This window comes from Crassostrea angulata, chromosome 1 (genome assembly GCF_025612915.1).
Source record: "Crassostrea angulata isolate pt1a10 chromosome 1, ASM2561291v2, whole genome shotgun sequence".
In the NCBI taxonomy this organism is placed as follows: Eukaryota; Metazoa; Mollusca; class Bivalvia; order Ostreida; family Ostreidae; genus Magallana; species Magallana angulata.
Window position 1 is genome coordinate 18,376,127 of NC_069111.1, and position 23,068 is coordinate 18,399,194.

Genomic DNA, 23,068 nt, shown 5'->3' on the forward strand with positions numbered 1-23,068 from the left:
TCTCTTCAAACTTTTAGCATGTACATGTACTTCCTATAGGCAGTAACTTAAACAAAGGCACTACACATTCAACATTTTTGCAATAATCTTTCTTGTTTAAAAAAAAAATAATAAAATTGTTCATGACCAAATTAATGTTTGAAATCAAACTCATGAATATGGATGTCAATTATTATGTAAATGTGCTGGTTTAATGCAAGTTATATTGTAACATAAAATACATGTAAATTTCAATTGCGAGTATATATGTTTCATTTATTTTATTGTCAATTGCCCTTGCAGGAAATGTGATACAGACTATAGCAATTAAGCAATTATCTCACCTGGTCAAATTCCCGTTTCGCACACATTTTTTCGATACCTAATTTTCAAATGTGTGCAAAACGGGAACAAACCATTATATGACCGGTCTAAACATTATTTATTTTCGTAAAACTAATTGTCCCAATGAAAACTGAACAGTATTCGGTCACTTTAAAATCATTTATTGTATATAATCATATACGTACATGCTTCAAATGTAATTTGGCGTATATTGGCGTATTGTCATACGATAATAGATTTCCCATCATTTGAAGTTGACCCTAGCTGCTCTGACGATCGACTAATGTGACATACAATGACCGTCGCCAATCTTTGATGATGGTCCTGTTGTTGCAAGAGGCTAATTGACTATAAAATTGTTAACTGTGATTAATTCCCGACCTTTCTTATACATGTTGATCGCCCGCAATTGATTTCTATTACTCTCTTAACCAGTCCGACGCAACGACTTTCTTTGAGTAATAAAGCTCTGTGTATTTAACTTTGCATGTCTTTTACATTTGTATTCCAAAGGTTAATTCGTGTCTATATCTAATTGTTTTTCTTTAATAATCAAAATAGTTCTGTCTATCGAACATATTCTCAGCGTGAGTATTGTTATTTAAGAAAATCCAAATGTCAAATGTCTTACATATTGATTTTATTAAAAACAAATCAAATACTTGGGGTTTAATTTAATTTAATGAAAATAATCACTATCGTGATTCTATTCTAAAACCATGATAGATTCCAAAGTTTCAGACTAAATAATGAACATTTACCTGCTTATATGAAAATGAAATGAAAATCGAAACAATATATTTATAAAAATGGCGAAATTTTGCACACTGTACACTGCTTGTCCAAGTTAGTTGGAATAAGAGTAACTGTATGAAATATCTACACAAATTTTTAATTAACTATTTCCCTAGTCCAAAAAGTCTTTGCCGATTCATGGCCATTTCTGACATCATCCTCTGTCTCCCATTGGCCGCCAACATGTCGGCAAGAGATGATAGGGCCCCGTTCACAGACAGACGTTGGCGTTTTATGTTATAGATGGGTGTTTCTTCTTCGACTTTTAAACTCGGAAATTCAGAATCAAGGGCGTTTGATCTGTCTTCTCCTTCGTTGTATTCCAGTGTTTCTGTTATAGGGCTTCTTTTGCCGTATCGGAACAACTTTTTACGGATGGAATCGTATGGGAATCTACTTGCTATGAAACGTTTTCGGTGGGCTTCAAGCATGCGCGCCAGGCTCCGTAAATCAGCAGTTAATGAGAGTCTACCTCGTTTTTCTACAGGAATCGAATCTGCTTCAGAAAGATCTGGCTGGTTGTCCTGATCTTGCAAAATGAAAGCGTCCACACTCACAAAAAGAGCTGTTACAATAACCGCCATCACATTTAGTTTCATTTTCATCTGATAAAAAAAAAGAATATGATATAATAATATAATACATGTACACAAAAATACAATTACAATAAAGAAAATTAATAAGTAAAAATTTAAAAAAAGTGATGGGACAAATAAAAAACAATGACACTTTAAAGTAATTTGAATAATATTTCAAACAATGCATACCTTTTTGCCGTGGGTATAATCAACTCACTGAGAAGAGCGGCTCTGGTTTCGAGGTTTTCTGTAAAGAAATAGAGGCGATAATTACCAGAAACCTCTGATTGGTTCACTGTGCACATCGTTCATGATTACGTCATCCACCCAGTATCGATACTCCAAGTGTAAACACAATTAATGCTATTGATCTTTCAAAGCTGTACAAAATGACTAATGTCAAAATTAATGACTATTGTTTAATGCGTTGTCGCAAAAAATTATCAGACTTGGGTTAAAGTTGGTGTTCTGAAGAACTTCTCACTGAATATCATGATAAAAAAATATATCATCAATGAAGTTCTGATATGTCGCCAGGACTATAATCGATACACCGTTAATACTAAATATTCAAAATGTTTTAATTTGACCCAAAGTAAATGATAAAGAATGTATTAGCGGCTGGAATTTATCTTTTATATTTGTTTAGTCTATAAATGGACTTTTACAAATTTTTAATATTTTCTCATTTGAGTATGAAAAGAACATTAAAAACATATCTTGTCATGAAATCAACATATGAGTAGAAATTAAAACAAATTACCAAAAATATACTTTTTTAAGAAGAAAAATACAAACTATGCTATGTTCGAACAGCTAGGGTTATTATTTTAATTTACTTTTCAAATGAACTTAATTTTTAATTGAAATTTCACAATCTTACTCAATTTTAGAACGTTAACAATCGCTTCACTCCCTCCGCCCCCTTCTTAATCGCGTATATTTTACTTAATATGATCTAATTATTAGTTTAGTTACAATCGACAAAAAAACCCACCAATTTCTATAGATTAAAATGACAAGCCTCCGGTAGGATTTAAGCGTGCATGTATAATGAACTTTTATTTATAAATTCAGAAGGGGGGGGGGGGGGATTTTTCAATCAATAAAATAGAAAGATTAGATACACACCATTTGCTTTCTCTATATGTATCTTCTATCTTACTATTGCATCCTTATTTCTATTAGTTTTTAATTAAGTTTCTTCTATTTCAGTGAAAACAACTTTTTGAAAATAATACTTTTTAAAGAAAAATGTACAAAAATTTTTTTTTTTTAAAACAGTTAACATCTCATTGCGACTTGCAACTAATAAATCAAACAAATAAAATGTGGAATCTGGCAGGATGCAGAACAATGGTGGTTTATAACGACAATTTTACTAAAACATAATGCTAATTGCTCACTGAAATAGTCTAAGAAATCATTTTGGCCTATTAACATTTCTCTAAGTTTGGGAATTTACATGTAATTTATTTTATGGACTTTACTTTATTTCTTATATTTCATTCTACCATTTTGAATTTTAGAAACCACATATACGTATGAACCACTTGTGAGGTCTACGTAATGACGTCAAAGAGATTTTTAAGAAATTTCATCGAACTAAATGTATGTTAACCATTCATTGGTAATGCTTTTCTGCTTAAAAAAAGATTATATTTTTATAACAATTTATTGATTTTTATTTCAATATATTTTTCAAACTGTGAAGTATGTCAGATATGAACGTACATGTACTTTGTACGAAATTAAATTAAACTGGTCATAGTAATATTAATTAGACCAATTAGGAAATATTCTATGGATTCAATAATATTTTATTGGAGTATTCACATTACGTCATATACAAAATAATAATCACTATCGATTACTGAAGTTGTTAATTAGCAAGGATTGATTAAAATTGTATTATTTCCTCCACATCTTTTTTTACGGTCCATTTGCAGGAAAAAATATTCAGTAATTTTAAGAACGATGTAAGCAAAATACGCCGAGAGTTACTTTGACATCTTTAAAATGATTAAAAGACAAACAATAAAAAGAAGACATTATATTTAAGCAAAAAATTATACAATTCCAAAAATTGCTTATTTCTAAAACAAAGTATTTGGTGCAAAAGTGTTATTGTTATATTGATGTTAATTGTAGTACCATTGATATGTATTCGTAAACAACTCTGACATGTTGTAATAACTGTGACGTCAGTCACGTCATTCAACGTTTGTAATTAAGCATGAAACAACCGCTCTTTCCATGCGTCGATCAGCATGGATAGGGGCCAAACCAAACCAAGACTTTTATTTTTGTGAAGTATATTGACCTGAGATTGTTTCCTGGTAATATCGTAAAATTCGGAGACTAGGCCGATTTTGACCCTTCGTGGCTCTAGCTCTTTGACCAAGAATCTCGTTTTTACTACTTGATTAATTAGTTTATGAATAGAAAAACTATAGAAAATTAGTTTTTTAATTACATCAAATGCGTCGTGTGGGATTTCTTGCAAAACCAATTTTTCCAAACTTTTAATATCTTTCAGTTTCAAGTTGTTCATTTAAAAAAATATTCAACTAGTAATTGCTTATGTTTTACTTCACATTTTACTTTTAGTATTTTTCTTGTCTTTGCGTTATAATTTGCTTTATACATTGTACCTATAAAATTGATACATTTTTATATAATTTTAAAACTCATATATAAACTGATAAGTAGCTATTATATTACTTACTATCAAATGCTTTAGTAATCCGCACCTCAGTTCTACTCTCTCTCTGATAATCAAACGATGATGATGCATATACCACGTGATCATAAAATAAATATTTACATGTATCAGAAATCGTTTTGTCGTCTGCTTCAATTCTCTCTAATGAAAAACTAAAATTTTGCTGTAAATGTTCAAAGATGACTAACACCTAGTTTTTTAAACAGCCATGAGAGTAAGTATAGGACAATAGTTTTCTCTAATTATTTCACTCCTACTTTCTAAAAGCTAATTTAGAGGAGCGTGTTTGCGCCCATTAGGGTATCATGTAAAGCTTAATGAAACATTAATTTTTGCATCGGAAAAAAAACCGCAAGAAAATAAGGCATTTTTCTAGTCTTATTTTTGAAAATCATTTAAATATTAACGTATGTCTTTTCAATGCCTTTTGATCGATTTTGTATCATACAATTGCAAATGTCGAGTTTTGTACATTTTATATTCATTATTAATGCCTCACATGAATTTTTTTTTAAACACTTAGACTTTGTGTGCAGATTGGAACGTTGAAAATCCAGACCAATACATTTTTTTTTCACATTAGTGCATTAAAGTGAATTGTTTGTGACATTCTGAACATTGAACCCAATTCAATATCTAGCACAGGTCCATAACCGTTGATGAAAAACATACTATTATACCTAGTAAAGACTGCAAAAGAATTAATTTTACCCTGAAAAGATCAACCAAAATAATTGAGATAACTAATGTTTACACCTATCACTCAGAACCTTTCTTTCAAATTAAGTTGTCAATGCGAAGGCTTAATTGATATAATATATTTATTTGTCTTAGGAATGATTGACCTCGCCATCAAAATTTGATTACATGGAGAGGAGAAAAACAAGTTTTATTTTTGGTTTTTTTACAACTATTCAGGTGAGGACAATTTGTTCATGAAAATGAATTAAATTTGAATTTTCAGTTTTGAAATAATAATGAACATGATTGAGTAATGCAATGCAGATTTGATTGTATATTGTACCATACTAAATTATCTTAGGATCAATAAAACTTATTTCTACGACATCTTTAGAGGAACAGGGTGATATTTATCGTGGTACTTCTTGGAAGGTACATGCTTTTATCTCATCATTAAAAATACTACAGAGAAGATTTATTTCAATATTATTGTCTCATCTTCTCAAGTCATTTTACTATTTTTCTTATATAAAGAAAATAGCATTGCATTCATTTACCCAATAGAGATACGGCGTGTATTGCTGCAACGACCCAGTTCAATAGCTAAGGGATTTGAACAAACAGTAATTGAGTTATGTCTATTTTTATGATTCGATTTCAAAAAATAAGATACATGCAATATTAATACATTTAATGTCTAATTCAATATCACAAATTCAAGAGGTTTATACAATATATCCATTCCATAATTCAAATAAAATCATTTTTTGTATAACAATTCAGTAAAGTTTTAGATAAACTGCAGATTACAATTTAACGTCATAATGAACTGTTATCACTCCTACGTCTTTTCAATTTAAATTAAACTTAATTTAAATTGGTTAGTAACTGGTTTTCTCAACTACCTTTCCTATATCCTTTATATTTTACACTCTCGTCAAGTTTTGTCCATCAAAACTTGGTTAAAAAGGGAACCTGATTTTGAGAAAAAAATGTTACTAAATCGCATTGGTTGTAAAGGTATAGGTTCCATTACCACTGTACGTAACATTTTAAAAAAGAAACAAATGAACAAGATAATAAAACAAAGCTGGTCATTTGAGAAAGATGCGTAACGTCCTTAATCACAATACACAATTTTTAAATTTTTTATTTCATTCAAATGTCTTACATCAGCAATGCTTAAAGGTCCAAAATTAGTAAAATGTTTAGAAATTTCGTTCGGAGTAAAACCCATTACATGCAAATTTATTATCTACATTGGCGAAAAGGATGTAACTGATTGACTATCAATCGTGAAAACCAATAGTCGGAGGATTACTGGTCAGCAATAAAATTTGTCTAAATGTATTCCATTGATTTATCTTGTACTGCAAGATTTTATAATTTTTATGACATGGAACTTTTATTCCAGTCAAGGGACATGCTGAACATTAAATAACGCTTCGCGTTGGTTGGCAATGGTTTTCTCGGAGTGTGAATTTCAACTGTTACCCTCCCAAACAGGCACTAATATATAAAGTAAAAAGCTCAATTATGAAAGATGCACGATGTTATAACTTTTCAATTAAAAAACTCACTACATAACATCGTGGACAAAGTATCTTATTCCACCTTTCTTACCATTGAAACAAATAGCGTGTCTTCAAAATACACACAAGTAGTTTAAAAATCTTAACTTTGTGTGGGCATTAATTTGAACGTTCAAAACCAGACATGTAATGATCTTTTTAACACTTATGCATAAAAACAAATTGTCTGTGATATTTGGAACAACGAATCCATTATTTTCCATAATAAGTATAGGTCAATGACCATCTATGGAAAACAACAAAAATTTTGTAAAGACTTCATAAGAATAAAATTTTCACCCTGTAAAGATCAACCAAAATAATTAATCATGTTTACGCCAACAACTCAGAACCTTTCTTTTAAATTAAGTAGTCAACGTGACTTGTTATCAATTTGAGATAATGTTTGTATAGTAATACGGACGCTTGACATCATCCTACTACTTTGGTTAAAAGGAGTAGTCCATTCCATATACACCTTTTGACCAACCCCTCATTATAAGAAGTTTAATTTTCCCATATTTTCAGTACATTCTTAAATATTACCTTCCTTTTTCATAACTTACAGTAAATATACCATTCAAACTGTCTATTATAGCTGTAATTACATTTTAATATTTTTTTACTGTTTCTCATTGAGTGATGTGCCACTTCTCTCTCTCTCTCTCTCTCTCTCTCTCTCTCTCTCTCTCTCTCTGCAAAGAAAAAATTATGTTGGCTGACCGGTAGAAATACAGTATTGTGCACATATAAAAGTGCTACATTTGATTTCTAACCGTTATCTCTATCAGAAATTTAAAATATGACTAAAACGTTTCATTGTAATTGTCATTCATCATTAAATGTGATTAATATCATAGAACTTGTGTGAAAGCAAACAAAAAGCTTCTCTACGTCAGGAAATGCTGTGTTTATCATCTAAATTATTGATCATTTTTCAATCATACAAAGCAAACATCAACACTACATATTTAATTTTTACCTTTCGGCAATTTTTTTTTATCAATTTTTTCTAAAATCCAAGGTAAAAATATATACGTGTAGAGAAATACAGTAACTATGCATTAGTAAATATTCATGCTTTAAAATTTGTAATCGTTTTCTTCGCAATAAGACTTAATATCTAACTTAATTGATTTTTTATATATATTTTCTAGGAAATTCAAAGATACAGTAAAGGTATCAGACTTCCTTTTCTTACATTAAAAAGTGTTATTCAAGCTCATCATTATTCGTAAAAATCAATACATGATTTTTTCTTATTAAAAAATGTAAGAATAAATCGTAAAAATTCCAGGGCTAAATGCGTTCACATACAAGTTACCTATTCTGAAGAATTATATATAGCAGACCGGCCATTCAACTCATTTTCTAGTTCAGTTTAACTTATACTTAAGGTCTTATGCATTCCTTTGCGACACAAACTAGAGAGTTTCTGCTTCCGGGCTAGTGCCATCTACATGTTTACACGATCGATGAAATCGATTCCTGGATATTTGGGCCCCAGTTATGAACACGAACACGTAATTAAGATATAAACATGGACAACATATACACATTATGAAGCTAAAGGTTTTCTTCTTTGACAACTAAGGTTGCCTGATTCATGTATACCACAGATTTCTGATCTTACATCAAGTACAACTCTTACATGCATGTTTTTAACGTTAACCAATTGCTTCGAATTAATATACTTTAAGTTAACATAATATTGATAATCATGTTAAAATTTATATTTGAATTTCTAAAAGTATTACCCCTTGTAATTCATCCGATAAATACACATGTATTTATAAATGTCCCACTATTGATTCAAATTATTGTATTTTGTATTATAACTTACATGCATGTTTGATATAGTTCGTACTTCATAAAACAAATCCTGAATAGTTTACATAAGTTTTAGCAAAATAATATTGTACCGTCTTACCTCAGTTAAAAGACCTTTCTTTTGCAAAGCCTTAATCAGAACACAAGAAATGACGCCACTTTTATATAGAGAATTTCATTACCCCATAATGTCTACAAGTCCTCATTTCAAAACCGTTTCCACACCTAAAAGTGAATGTTGCATTATCCTAGTATAGTTTATGTGAGTACTCTAGACTTTTGCACGATATCATTTTGATCTTTAAATGTATTTCATATTCCCTGGGAAAAGACACCAAGTGCTTTATGTGCATTTAACATAATATAAATGTAAGGCGACTAAGATGGACGCCACTTTGTAAGATCAGATTTTTCTGAAATGACTCTATCATCATAAAAACTGTAGTTTATTTTTTTTGAATGACTTTTTTCAGCGGGAAAACAATCTATACACTTGAGAAAGTCTACTGTCGATATATCAATAGCAAACAGCCGTTTTATATACCAGAACGTATGATATCGGGTGGCTAAAACATGATAAAAATGTAAATTAATTGTCATAATATGTGGAATATAATAGAATAGCGTATAATAAATAGATAAATGCAAGGTATCAAGAAGTTTCTGACATAAAAGCTGCAAGCAATGGTAAATAATACATATATGTTAGCTATAACCAAAGCAAATGAATATCATCTTACAGGTTCGTATGCCATTAATAAGTATCATATTAAACTCATCTACGTTGGCTTCATATCGTTCTTCCAACTGATGTATAAAATTTAATGGAACACAAGGTGTATATTAATGCCCCAGTCACACATTCACGGATCAAATGCCGGATTAGCTACGGAAGCGATCCGGAATCATTCGTTGCGATATGTATTGACCCGTGGCTTTTCCGACTGTTATCGTATCCAAACGTAGCAATACTTGTATAGCTGCGAAAATTTTTGAACATGTTCAAAATTCCACTACGGATGAAACCACCGTAGTACTTCCTTAGAAAAACTTACTAAACCGTTTTAGAACGTAGAAGTCCGTTTTAACTCCGTATGAATCCGTAGTAATTCGTATGTATCAATTTGTAACCATTCCGTAGTGCATCCGTACTAACTCCGATTCATTAGTTTTCCTGTGTCAACCGTGGAAAATATTCCGTAGTAGAACCTAGGAGTTGATCCGTGAATGTGTGACTGGGGCATTAACGATTATTTGATTTTCCGGTGTCAACCGTGGAAAATATTTCGTAGTAGAACCGTGGAGTTGATCCGTGAATGTGTGACTGGGGCATTAGATTAGTTTGTCAAGTTTCTCAACATACCAAGAATACCTTACAAAAAAACCCCCCGAAAGTACAGGGAAAATCATTGTCACCTTTATCTTCTTGTAGGAAATATAACCGAAAAAATAACCGTTCTATATGCATACTTTGTAACTACTAATTATTTATCAGCAAATTGAAGCGCGATTTTCTCAAATACACAATAACAAATATGCCAGGAAAACATTTTACCCTCAATCTATATTTTCTTTAGTGTTATCTCCAACAAAGTTTGATGTAAGTTTTAACAGATAATAATGCATAAAAAATCCTGTCCATCAATAGAAAATAATAGGGTCTATTCAGCACTTTTCTTTGACGCTTTTTTGTTTGTTTGAGAAAAAGTTCCACAAAAGCGCCATACTGAAGAGGTGTGATACATGTAGTTTGACTCGTTATATGAGAATAAATGTGGTAGATAAAATCAGCGAACTTAATAAAAAACTTATAGAAATTGAATTAACAAAAGAAAATAAAAAAAAAATCATCGTATTGAAAAATGTATACATAATATAGCGCAAAATAAGATCCCAACAGACGCGTAAAAAACGTGTGAAAATCATCAATGTATAATGATATGAGATACTACTAATAAAACTTGATTTTTTTGGAATACGTTGAATACATGTTTAAAAAAATGCATTTTCACCATAAAAACTATAATTAACAGTAACACAGTTGTATAAAAATGCACAGAAAGTATTAATATTTTTTTATATGAGTTTCAGTTTGAATATGAAACCATAAAAACATTTAATAATCCTTAATGTTCAGATGAACGACAACAGCATAATTGAAGAAGAGAAAAAAATCAATATTTGGATCTGAGTTTCTCTATATATTTGTAGAAACATACCTTTGTGTTCCATGTGGAATATAAATTAGTAATTTAAGACTTGATAAAATAAACGAATTTAAGTGTAAACTATTTCTTTGTTAGAGTAAGGAACAAATACACTTATTTAAAAATGCGCTTATATAAAAGTATTTGAAATGCATATCTAATTCAAGTTACGCCAAATAAATATTTTACATGTTTATAAAAGGACGAAACTCTTTTCGCCTTTTCGAAAAAAAGAGACTGTCTAGAAAATTATTATTTGCTAATGATAAATAGATTTGTCTAAAATACAGTTTAATTCACATATTATAAAATAAATGCAGATTTTTTTTATTAGCATTTTTTGAAACATGAAAATTGATGTGATTCTCCATAACTACTTTGAGCAAAAATACAGTTTATTTTTTTTAATTTTCAATTTAGAGACAAGACTTCACTTTTTTTATTATCAAAGAAGTCCCAAGCGGTATATTATGCTTTCATCAAAAGTACTTGTCAAAGTCTCATAAACTTCTTCAGATTTTCTGATCCTCTATGAAGTAGATACATGTATATTATTTTATTGAAATTATTATTCTCAGTAAGGACATAATGGTTCAACGGGTTTAAAAAGACGAAACTCTTTGCTTAGTTTTGCTATCTTAAATGGTGTCTCTTAATAATATCTTAATCTGAATAGGTTGTGTATAAAGATTTGATTAGTCAGTGAGAGTTGACCTCTCCATATTAAACTCATAAATACCACTCTTTAAGAAAGTGAGGGACCACCGTACCCCCTTTCTCTATTAAAAATTGCCTGCATCCATCATCTCCAATGTTCCCTCAAAAGTGCCGCTTACATGCCTGATATATGCTTTAATTGTTTTATGATGATCTATCCATTATACCGAAACAGTCCATTGTATGCATTACGCAGTAACATTGTATCAAAATTATCATTCAAAGGGTAAAATAAGATAAATATCTTTTATAGAGACAAGAACCAAGGTTGATATATTTTTTTGAAGGAGGCATGTATATTTCCACCATTGACCTAGCGTTTGCAACTGGCAAATTCTTTTGATCCTGAGACGAAGGTGTACTTGTACATGTATCAAGGACATCTACTATTGATTAAGCAACGACACCAGAAGTGATAAACTCAACTTGCTTATGTGTATATGTGTAATAGAATTCTGAAACCCAGGTTAATGTACCAATAATTACCTGTTTATCAATTCGTTAACTAATTTCTCCAGGTAGAAATTGATTTCTCATCTAATAAGTAACGACTTGCGATGGCAAGATAATACGATACGAACAACAAATTGTAGTATGCCCCGATTTATAGTAATAATCTACAAGCTATTTTTCCATTTTCTTGTTGATTCACATCAAGAGAATTATAATTTTCATTGGCTATCATGTACTAGTAACGTATCAACTTTTTATCGCCTGTGATAACACTACGTATCGATTTTGTACTATACAGTCTAATAAATGACCTATGATTAGGACTTGCTTATTTATATTCAAATATTTAATTGTAAAATTACTGAAAATTATATAAATATAAGTAATAAGGAATCATTCTTTGAATATTATGAGGTGATAATTTCGGTGGGGGCGTGATCAAATATATCATAAAACCCTCCGGGCTATTGGATTTGATCATGCCCCGACCAAAATTATCACCTTATATGTGAACAGTTTTTATTATCTCGGAGGTTTGTGGAATTACAATGGCAAATTTCATATTATGCAAAAGAATTGTGTTGAACAATGTATCAAGGCGCTTTTTGCGCTGAAAAGTAAATGTTGTAAGTATTAACTTTACTACGCTCTTGTTCAATTTTGACACTTACCGGTATATAGGAAGCAATGCTTACTACGGTTGTGAAGTCTGGGCCTCCGTTCTGTCCCAGATATAGAAAAAAAATCATCTTAATTATTGTAAATACATACTGAATGTTAAATGGTCCACCTCTAATGCAGCTATTTATTGTGAATTGAGCAGAATGCCTCTACAATGTGTTAGAAAATTACGTATTTTAAGAAACTGGATGAAACTTTTATCATCAAAACATTTTAGCTTGAATTCATGTTATGTTAATATGTAAAATGAAACTTTATGTAAAAACAAAAATAAATGTAAAAACTGGGCTGTGGAGATTAAGAACATGTTATGAAGCATTGGACTAATGAACTTATGGGTAAATCAATTTTTTGAAAAGCCAGATTTTTTAACAGTTGCCAAGCAACGTATTTTTATTAACTATAAACAGTTTTTACTAGCTGATATAAATGCCTTTTCCAAATGTACAGTTTATAAATATTTAATTGATCATTCTACTTTGCAGTCATGTCTGACAAAAAGAATTTCTTAACAAAAAAAGAAACATATATGTAACTTAAGATTATCATCTCATTGATTTATCGTCTAAACTGGTAGATCCAACAATATTCCATTAGAAAGACGTAATTGTAATTTGAGAGAAACAATTCTTTACGAGTGTTTACTACATTAAACCCTCTGTCATTAAAACAATTCAACTATTTTCAACATAAAAAAAATTTGTACAACTTAGGTAAATATATAAAAAATGCTTTTGGTATAAGAAAACTCCATGTATAAACTTTTTTCAAGTGATCCGTTTATATGTATACATTGTATTGACATGTGCATATTAATTGTCTTGTACATTACAACAATATAACAATACAATACAATGCTAAAAGAATGATTCCTTATACCTAATTGAAAACAACAAATACAGGTAACATTGGATGGCTCCTTTGTAAACCAATTAACCAGTAGGTACCATACATGTACCATATCCTGTTGTGACACAAAAATGTAAACAAAACCCTTATCTTTATGTAACCTTCCTGTTTTGAAGAAAAAAGGAGTTAATTCATTGTCATCCTAATATTGTTAAATTATATGGTAAGAATCCAGAAAGAGTGCGGAAAGTTGTTTAATGTCTACCTAAAGAAATTAGTCAACTAATTAATAAGCAGATTACTAAAGGAACCTTTGGTACCAAGATCAAGTTATTACAAGTAAACTTATACAATATATATAAATAAACATTTCATCTATGAAATATTTGTTCCATAGAAATTTTATATCACTCAAAGGAATGATTAACTCGAGATTTTGAGTAGAATTGTGTTTTTTTAAAGAACTCAAGAGTGCAAGTTTGAGTGATAGAATGAAATTAAATAGGTTTATATTTGTCTGCAGAAAATTGAATTTTCGGAAGAAGATGTGGGAACACACGTCGATTTCAATGATTATTAGTTCACAGTGCAATTCTACCACAACGTATACATTAGTTAATTTCGAAGAAAAAGATTTCTTCTTCTTTGACTGTGAGTGTTGTTTCACTGACAATCCTCTTTTGCAATAAAAAACAACAAACTACGTGACTATCATCGCTTGGTCTCGTATATTAAAACAAAAATGCGTTGGTTTCATGGTATTTTGTTGGAATAATGAAGATCAGCGCGTCTAAGTTATTCTTTCTATAAAGTTGTCGGCATGTCATGTTGTAAATTTTGAAATTTCTAAATGGGTGTAAATGCAAAATTTACATGATAATTTGATTTGTAAATTTTGCATTTACACCCACCCAGTAAATTCAAAATGTACAACATGACATGTACATTAAAAGTCTTTACTAGCATAGCTTCCATATATAGAAAATTTGGTTAATACCTCCTTGTATGCAACCTCCTGGCTGACAATTTTGAGAAAATACAAACTTTACACCCTTTATGTTAATAATTTATATTTTTTATGATATTAAAGTAGACATGTACATGCAAAGAATAGCATGCGCTGTTGATGATTCTTGCAAGCTATGAATTTAGCAATCAATGCAATAAATAAAATCTACATAACCCACAATATTTGCTATTTTGATGTCAGCAAGAAACATCAAAGTTTAATTGGTTTTTTTTCTTATTGAGAAATAAAGGAAAATATACTCTGTGAATATACTTATACACATGTGTTATCTTAAATAATTTGATTTATTCCATGGCATGAGTTACATGTACGTGTTGAGGATTACCAATATTAGCACATGGTTACACTGACTTGTTTCGCAATTGATGCTCCTTTTAAACTAAATCATCTATCAGTATGTAAGCATTAAATATAATGGTACATTTTGTTCATTTGAAACTTGTTTACAATATGATAGCATTATTTTTTATTCAATATCAACTGCTAAGGTGGCAAAGAGAAAAAAAACCTCTTTTCATACATAAGGTATATGAACCTTTAACTGTATGCAAATTCAAATATCTTACGAAAATGACTTTGTATTCAGAAACAAATGTAGAATTTCTGTAATATTTACAGCTAAAATATTACATGAGCCTTTGAATTTTTTTTTCAAAATACTTGTCCTACAATTTTTATCAAATTATTTGAAATTTAGCTTTAGAATTGAATTTGATTTCAAACACCATTATGTACATTTAAGTACCGTACCTTTGTAACGCTGAATAATAAAATCTGATAAATTCACTCTCGTAATTTTTAACAAAATGTCAAAATATAAAGCAAAACAGAGTTAAGAAAGAATATGAATCCCTTAACATATTTTTGGCAAAAGTTGCCCTGTTATCCCTAGTATCAAATATTTGTAAAGAAAATTTTAAACTGGATATAAATAATTATAGATATGTTCATAATTTTGTTAATTTTTCGCGATTAAAATTAAGATTTACCTTGTTTAGTTCTTCGTCTTCATTGTGGTTTAAATAAAAAAAAATAAAGTTAAATTCCGGGCAAAGTGTTGAAATTCTAAGAGATGGCACGAGGAATGGACACTGATACGCACAGAAAGTCCAACGCATTAAGAATATGACAGATCCCGGCGAGTCTACTGGACATCGGGTAATTGATTGTGACGTTACATCGAAGGACAATGCAAGTGAACTATCTGGTTTTCTCACATTAACAACTCGGTGCCAATAAAAGGTTAACAAAAGGAAAAGACCATCTATAAAAATAATCAGAATTTGTAGATAATCAAGTCGGGTCGGCGGCTTTATAGGGCTATTGCACGTTGGCGGATTTGGTAAAATTTGTGACAAATGTATATTTGAGGAAAAAAAAATAATTTTCTTTTATGTTACCGCAAGCCTGAGACAAGCAGTTTTGTTATCACTGGAACTTTAATGTTCATTTTCCTAGTGCACAAAACAATCAATCGGAATTTAATAAGTTCGCCCTCGGGAAGAAAATAATTTGCTTTATTACCGATATTAATATCTTCCCACTTTTAAAATAAAATAGAGAAGAAATCAAATCAAACAACCCCGTTAATAACCATAAAAGTGTTTGTGATGAAACATTATACTCTTTTTTCTTTTTCTGTTTTAAAGGAGTAGGTTAGGGATATAGAAATTAATATTGATCCAGTCTAGTAAAACACGAATTAATAAGTCTTGGCCTGACTGCTTTGTATTTACGTATCTTAATATGGAGATCCCGCGTTAATCAACCTTTCACGAAGCCAACAAAGCCACTTTATTTTACAGTATCTGTCGAACAGGGATTCATTTTAATGAATTTGTAAGAGAATACCAGATTTTTCACGCTTTAGGGGACACATTTTGTACATTGTTAGATTCCTGTCTTGAAACGTTTCATGCGTTCAAATTAATTAGCACCTAGGCTCTAAAGCGCTCATGTTTCTCTCTCTAACAGCAGTTTTAATGTAGCGCCCTTCTATCTCTGCAGCAAAGATCGCAGATCCCGTATAAGCTCGCACCCGACAAAGAAATATATCTCTATCGTTTTTGTTATTTGAGATTGTGAGTGGATATATACTGGTACAAAAACACTCAAAGGCGGTGTACTCCCATACATCTTATAGTTTCGACTAATGCGCATATATGTTCTAGTAAAACCGAAATGAAAATTGACGTACATAAAAGAACTGTGGAATATTACACATGTAAGAAAACTGATAAGCATTTTACAAAATAATAAAATAATATCTTTGGTGGTTCAGACGAGGTTTGAAGGTGGCTACCATTGCAGAAGCAATGCACAACCCGCAATGGTGCAGTTGTGTCTTCATGACCCACCAATATAAACACTTGTAGATGTATAATAGTTGAATTAAAAAGTCATTGTATGAAAAACCCATGGCATACATCATTTTGTAACTTTTAACAAATATCTTTAACATTCACCGCTGTCACGCTTAAAGAAATGTTAATCTTATAAATCATATGACAAAGCTAGTATTCTTTACTTTTCTAAAAAAAAAATGGCAGACCATGTTTAAAAAAGTTTGTTAACTATCAAAAATGTTATAATTTTTTGCGGGTGGTAGTTTAAACCCCAAAAACCAATGCGGATTCTGTATGTAACCGCACTCCCTCCGCAATAAATTGAATAAATCCTTCCCGTGTACATCAACACGGTTAATCAATATTGTATATATTTGCATAAATCTGAGAATTCACGTAAAATTGCTTCGTACCGAAGTTGATAAATACAGCTGTAGTTTGTCAAAAATCGTTTATTTATTATACCCGCGAGAACCTCTATTGGTGTTTGCTCAATACGATACGTAGCAATCAAATACGTTTTCATCAATCCAATTTATCAACGTAATTCGTTTTGTTATAACATTATATTTCTTGTTAACTGACACCCACTGGCTAGTTTATGAAGGTTTTTTTCTACAGAAACTGACTAATGCATTACAAAAGTACGAAAACTTTTCCAATAGCCTGTCATCAATTAACAACCATTACGTAATTAATATATAAGGGAAATAATAGAAGGCATCCACACAAAACACAAAAAGATATGTAATTAGTTGATCACGCCCTGGAATAAAAAAGGGAAAAGCTAGTGTTGTATACCATTATACAGCCATATTTCAGACCAACGCATCTGGGAAATGTTTAACCACCATAAAATGACCGCGATTTCTATGCAAATACAAATTGAAAAAAAAAATCATTTTAAATGTATCTAACCAAAGACTAACTACAAACAAAAAATATTTGCTACATATTTTAAAGTTGAACTATATAATTCCCAGTAAAAAACGTGCGTAAAAATTGTCATTTGAATCATTTTAATTGGAAAACAGGAATATTGTCATTTCTGACGACATATACTGCATATATAAGCAAATATTTGATAAATGGATTTTAAAGATAGTGTTACGTATGTCAACACGTCTACAAAATAACAAAATTCTATAAACCTCTTTAAAAACTTTTGAAAAGGTATTTGAATTAATGGAGCTAAAATAATTCTTAATGTAAATATATAAAGTCTTTTGCTCAAGTTTAACATTATAAAGTTCAGTTCTATGGGTGTCAAAGAAGTGACATCCTAAAAAAGTCATTTGAACGTAAATCCTGCAACATAATAGAGTGCATTAAAAATATATATTGTGGAAAATTATTAATAATTTATTTTGTATGTTGATTACTTATTCATACAACTGTATTTTTTAAAGCATTGAATCAATCATTTATTTTTTTTTGAAAAATGTTTAGTCTCACTATTGCAACAGCGAGCATTAAAATTAAAGTATACGTTTGAAATCAGAGTTTCATAGCAAAGTATTTAAAAACCAAAGTAGTATCAACACACAACTTTTTCTGAAAAGTACATTGATCTTTTTTCATCGGCTAATTTATGTAATGGCGATCTGTTATACAGACGTTTCCAAAAAAGGATCGAATTATATTCTTAATTCTTTTTCCATTCCATGTCTTATAATGTATACCAGCAAATATACAGACATCTTTTAGACCGATACGTCTTGAAGGTTTTTATCCAACGTACAGTAAACATAAACGTCATAGAAACGCTAATCAACAAAAAATCCTAACAAGAGGCCCATAGGCCACATCGCTCATTTGAGCAATAATAGGCATGGTGAAATCAGCTTAATGCCCCCCCTCCCCGGATATTTTTATGTTTATAATCTAGTCCCTTTTCTAACAGGTGATTTTAAAGCCATATCTCATTTTGAGCTTTGAAGTTCTAAAAAAGATCCGAAACAATTGTTTATATATGGGATACAAACACTTATTAAACTCTGAACCCCTTGTGAGGTCCAAGAATCGTCCTGGGACCAGAGTCTAAACAAGGATGCTTCCACATAAGTTTCAGCTTTCCTGGCCTATTGGTTTCTGAGGAGAAGATTTTTAAAAAATTTAATCTATATAATCTTATGTAAAAAGTTGGACCCTTATTGTGGCCACACCCTACCCTCGGTGTTCAAATCTACACTACCTGAGAATGCTTCAACATAAGATTCAACTTTCCTGGCTGTATGCATTGGTTTCTGAGAAGATTTTTAAAGATTTACTCTTTATATTCCTGTGTATAAATTTGACCAACCCCCAAATGTATTCTCACCCTACCCGAGGGATCACGATTTTCACAACTTTGAATTTACACTACCTGAGGATTCTTCCACATAAGTTTTAGCTTTATATGCCAAATGGTTCTGGAGAAGAAGATTTTTGTAAATTTTCATTAACCTCTAATTATCTCGTTTCGAAAAAGGGTGTGGTCCTTCATTTTCACAACTTTGAATTACCTTTGCCTAAGGGTGTTCTGTGCCAAGTTTGGTTGAAATTGGCCAGGTGGTTTTGGAGAAGATATTGATAATGTGAACAGTTTACAGACAGACAGACGGACGATAGAGCAAATGTAATCAGAAAAGCTCACTTGGGCTTTCAGCTCATGTGAGCTAAAAAGTGTATCTAATCAAAGACTAAATGTAAACAGAAAATATTTGCTATATATTTCTAAAGTTAACAAATATCTTGATTCACATTGAAAAAAAATTTCAGAAACTATTGATATATATTTTAAAATTAATAAAGTTTAACAGAAAATGTTTGCAAAATATCTAGTTGTTGGACTCTATTATTCTCATGAATAGAACATAACTGGAAATTAATATTTTGACTCATTTTAATTAGAACACCAGAATATCGTCAGTTCTGATGTCAAGTACTACATATATGAGCAAAAACATGATAAATGATCAAAGGGATTCAAATTAGTGTTATATGTTAATACGTCTACAAAAACCAAAGGGCCTAAATAATTCTTTAAAAAGATGAAGTCCTTTGCTTCAGGGAGATGATATGACAACATCATAAGCCTTGAAAATTTAAGATGATAATCTTTAGTTCTATGACCAAATCGGCATGTCAGGGAAGTGAAAATTTAAAAATGCATTCGCACGGAAATCCCAATATATAATAGAGTGCATTAAAAATAGCTATATATCAAGGAAATTTTTGTATGGAAAATTATGAATAATTTATTTTGTGTCATGACTACAACTGTATTTATTTAAGAATTAATTATTGTTTTTTAAAAGTTGTGTACTCTCATAACTGCAACGGCGCACGCATACAAATTGAGTAGCGTACGTTGCCACTATTATAACTTGTCCTTTAACCTACTCCCCTGTCTTAAATTTTGAATGCCGTAGCTTTGTACATTCTTTACAAACATGTAAATGAGTAGTGTAAGTATTTCAAGGATATACTTTTTAGCTCACCTGAGCTGAAAGCTCAAGTGAGCTATTCTGATCACATTTTGTCCGTCGTCCGTCTGTCCGTCTGTCTGTCCGTCCGTCCGTCCGTCCGTCCGTCCGTCCGTCCGTCTGTAAACTTTTTACATTTTGAACTTCTTCTCTAAAACCGCTTATCCAATTTCAACCAAATTTGGCACAAAGCATCCTTATGGGATGGCGAATATAAATTGCAGAAATAAAAGTACGATCTGTATTCAAAGCGGAGAAAACCTTGAAACTGTAGAAAAAGGGGGGTGCATTTTTAAAAATCTTCTTCTCAAGAACTACCGAGGCAAATTCAACGTAGTTTACCATAAATTATCCTTATGGGAAGGAAAATATAAATTGCAAAAATTAAGGTCTAATTCAGTTTCAAATCTGAGTTATTACGATAATAATGATAAAGGAAAGGCGTGTTTCAGCTTCGGTTCGGTTCGGCATCCGGTAAAATGGGTAAGCAAGACTTGGCCTGGTCAAAACAAAAGATTGGCAGTTATTAATCTGCCAATCTCATTAAAATTTCAGGATATTTGATGGACCAGTTATATTTGTATTCGCTGTAAATATTGCCGCAAAATAATGCGTATTTGGAATTGACGATTGCCGATCTACCCCGGCTTTTATTTTGCCACGGCCCGGGTTTGCATACCCATTTTACCAAGACTCGTATTCCATACTTCTAAAACGAGGTTCTTTGTTTAAAGCAGCCATGCCATTATACGAAAAAGGGTCGATCTGATTATGATGAATTTGCTTGTTTATGCAACAGTTCGTGTATGAAGGGAAATTTTTGAAACATGCAAAATATATTGGTGCCGATTTTGTGAAGTAAATTGAGGCTAAATATTTCAATGCGTTGACAGATTTCACACATGACGTTGGTGTTAGCTTGTACTGATTTTCGTTTCGTATTCATTATTTATGCTTTGTAATTTAACCTGGGAACTCTCGTATTTCGTGATTTTTACGTATCAATTCAAACAGAGACTTCGGTAGATCAAACAGTTAACTCTTTACCTGCGCAAATTAAGCAAAATCTGATGTATCAAAAAAGTACTGAAATACAATTCATTCTATCGGTAATTCGGCATTATCTTTTTCGTAATGGTAGATTAATGCAATAGGTTTTGTTGAGATCGATGCTCGGCATTTTCTCGAGTTTATTCAGTTTAAATAGAGTTTGATATCGCTGAAGGAAATATGTAGGTATATATACATGTATATATGATTCATTTCGAAAAAATAAATTGTGTTCTTTATTTGTTATAGTGCATGCATGTTTCTTGTGTTTAATTGTTTACAATTTCTATTTACTAACCATATTTGAGTGTTAAGCTTCGAATTATAAGCAATTAAGATACAGAGATTTGCTCACAATTCTATGTTTGTACACAGATCTTAAAAACTAAAGATTAAAAAAGTAAAAAATTTGTCAATATTTATTAAGAAAAATTTTCAAAGTCTGTTCTTCCAGAAACCAATTTTAACAACTTATTGTATTGTAAACTTTACCTTTTTTCGTCATTATTACTCCTACTGTACATGTGATCCTTGACTGTGTTTGTGTACATTTGTATAAACTGATTTTGAACCTTAAATACCAATGAACTGGTCTTGAGTGAATAAAAGAATTGAAAATCTTAGGCCATTCTTTTTTTCCATTTTAAATACTGAATAGGAAATACCAAGTTAAAAATCTTAAGCTGAATGTAATAAAGTCATGTCAACAAAATATGACTCAAACCTAGGGAAACTGTGAGCTCTGTATCTTGCTTATAATTCTACGATTGACGCTGAAATTTTGGTTGAACATTAGAAATTCTATATGAATTAGAGTATGTTAAATACTTGTACAAAAAAAATAAAAGAATGATATTCTGTATATACCTACTCTCTGGGGTCCCCTCATTATACAATAAATAATGTGAAATCTACATCAATTTTGATAGTTTTTCAGACACGAGTAAATAAAAACGACATCTTTAAAACAGTTTCCATAGTTTTGACACATTTCTGTTATGGGGATAAAATAATTATCGCTATTCCTAAGAAAATATCACAGCGGAAAATTATCCTGGTTTGTACGCGAGGTAAATAACAGTCATTTAATTATAATGGAAAACAAATTAAATTTTTGAATGTTTTAATTTGAGGAATTGAGCACATTGAGGTACAATTTTCTTCTTCACATCTATACATGAAGGATTTTTTAAATAAAATACAATAACTATTATATATTTTTTTTAAATACAATAACAAGTAAGTAGTTGATGAAACAAATGTACCTATATGCTCTCATATATTTTGATCGCTTTACAAAGTGTGTGTGTGGGGGGGGGGGGCAGAACGAAAATATAGGGAATTGGAAGTTAACAACTTAACAGTGTACCCCTACCAAATGTTTAGTTTTATATCTTGCGTAGGATTTTCTTATTCTGGTAAAAAATAGTATTTCATGAAGGTACAATGTCAAAGATTACGTGTATGCAAAAATAATTGTAAAATTCGAATACTTGACAATATTTATTTTTTGTTATTCTACCGAGGGACCATATGGCACAATATCTTTTGAACGCCAATTGTTGCTCAGGTGAGCGATGTGGCCCCATGGGCCTCTTGTTTATTATAATTATATATAGGTATATATGCAATATAATTTCGACTATTCTGCTTTTGTCTTTATTTCCCCTTATACTGCACAAATCACTAAAAACAAAGCAAATCAATAAGATTTGCATAATGGAGACCACAAGTCAGTTTACAAATGCATATAAATTCGATAATA

General features: G+C 30.8%; 1 protein-coding gene across 4 annotated transcripts; it reads right to left on the reverse strand.

Moving 5' to 3' along the window:
* Positions 1-986: 986 nt before the first annotated feature.
* LOC128166867 (uncharacterized) lies at positions 987-15,596 on the reverse strand. 4 transcript variants are annotated; one of them, XR_008241183.1, is made up of 3 exons: positions 15,431-15,596; positions 1,887-1,944; positions 987-1,724 (listed from the first exon to the last, which is right to left on the reverse strand). XR_008241183.1 is itself a non-coding variant. In XM_052832305.1 (2 exons), exon 2 carries the CDS (start codon positions 1,722-1,724, stop codon positions 1,224-1,226), a length of 501 nt encoding a protein of 166 aa, XP_052688265.1. In that variant the 5' UTR covers positions 1,887-1,944; the 3' UTR covers positions 987-1,223. The 4 variants fall into 4 exon arrangements, 1 of the variants encoding a protein (XP_052688265.1); XR_008241184.1 differs by lacking the exon at positions 15,431-15,596 and adding an exon at positions 8,605-8,652; XR_008241189.1 differs by lacking the exon at positions 15,431-15,596 and adding an exon at positions 4,426-4,494.
* Positions 15,597-23,068: the final 7,472 nt, after the last annotated feature.

Excerpts from the sequence above, each read along its gene's own strand:
- LOC128166867 (XM_052832305.1), bottom strand. The coding sequence starts at position 1,724 with ATGAAAATGAAACTAAATGTGATGGCGGTTATTGTAACAGCTCTTTTT.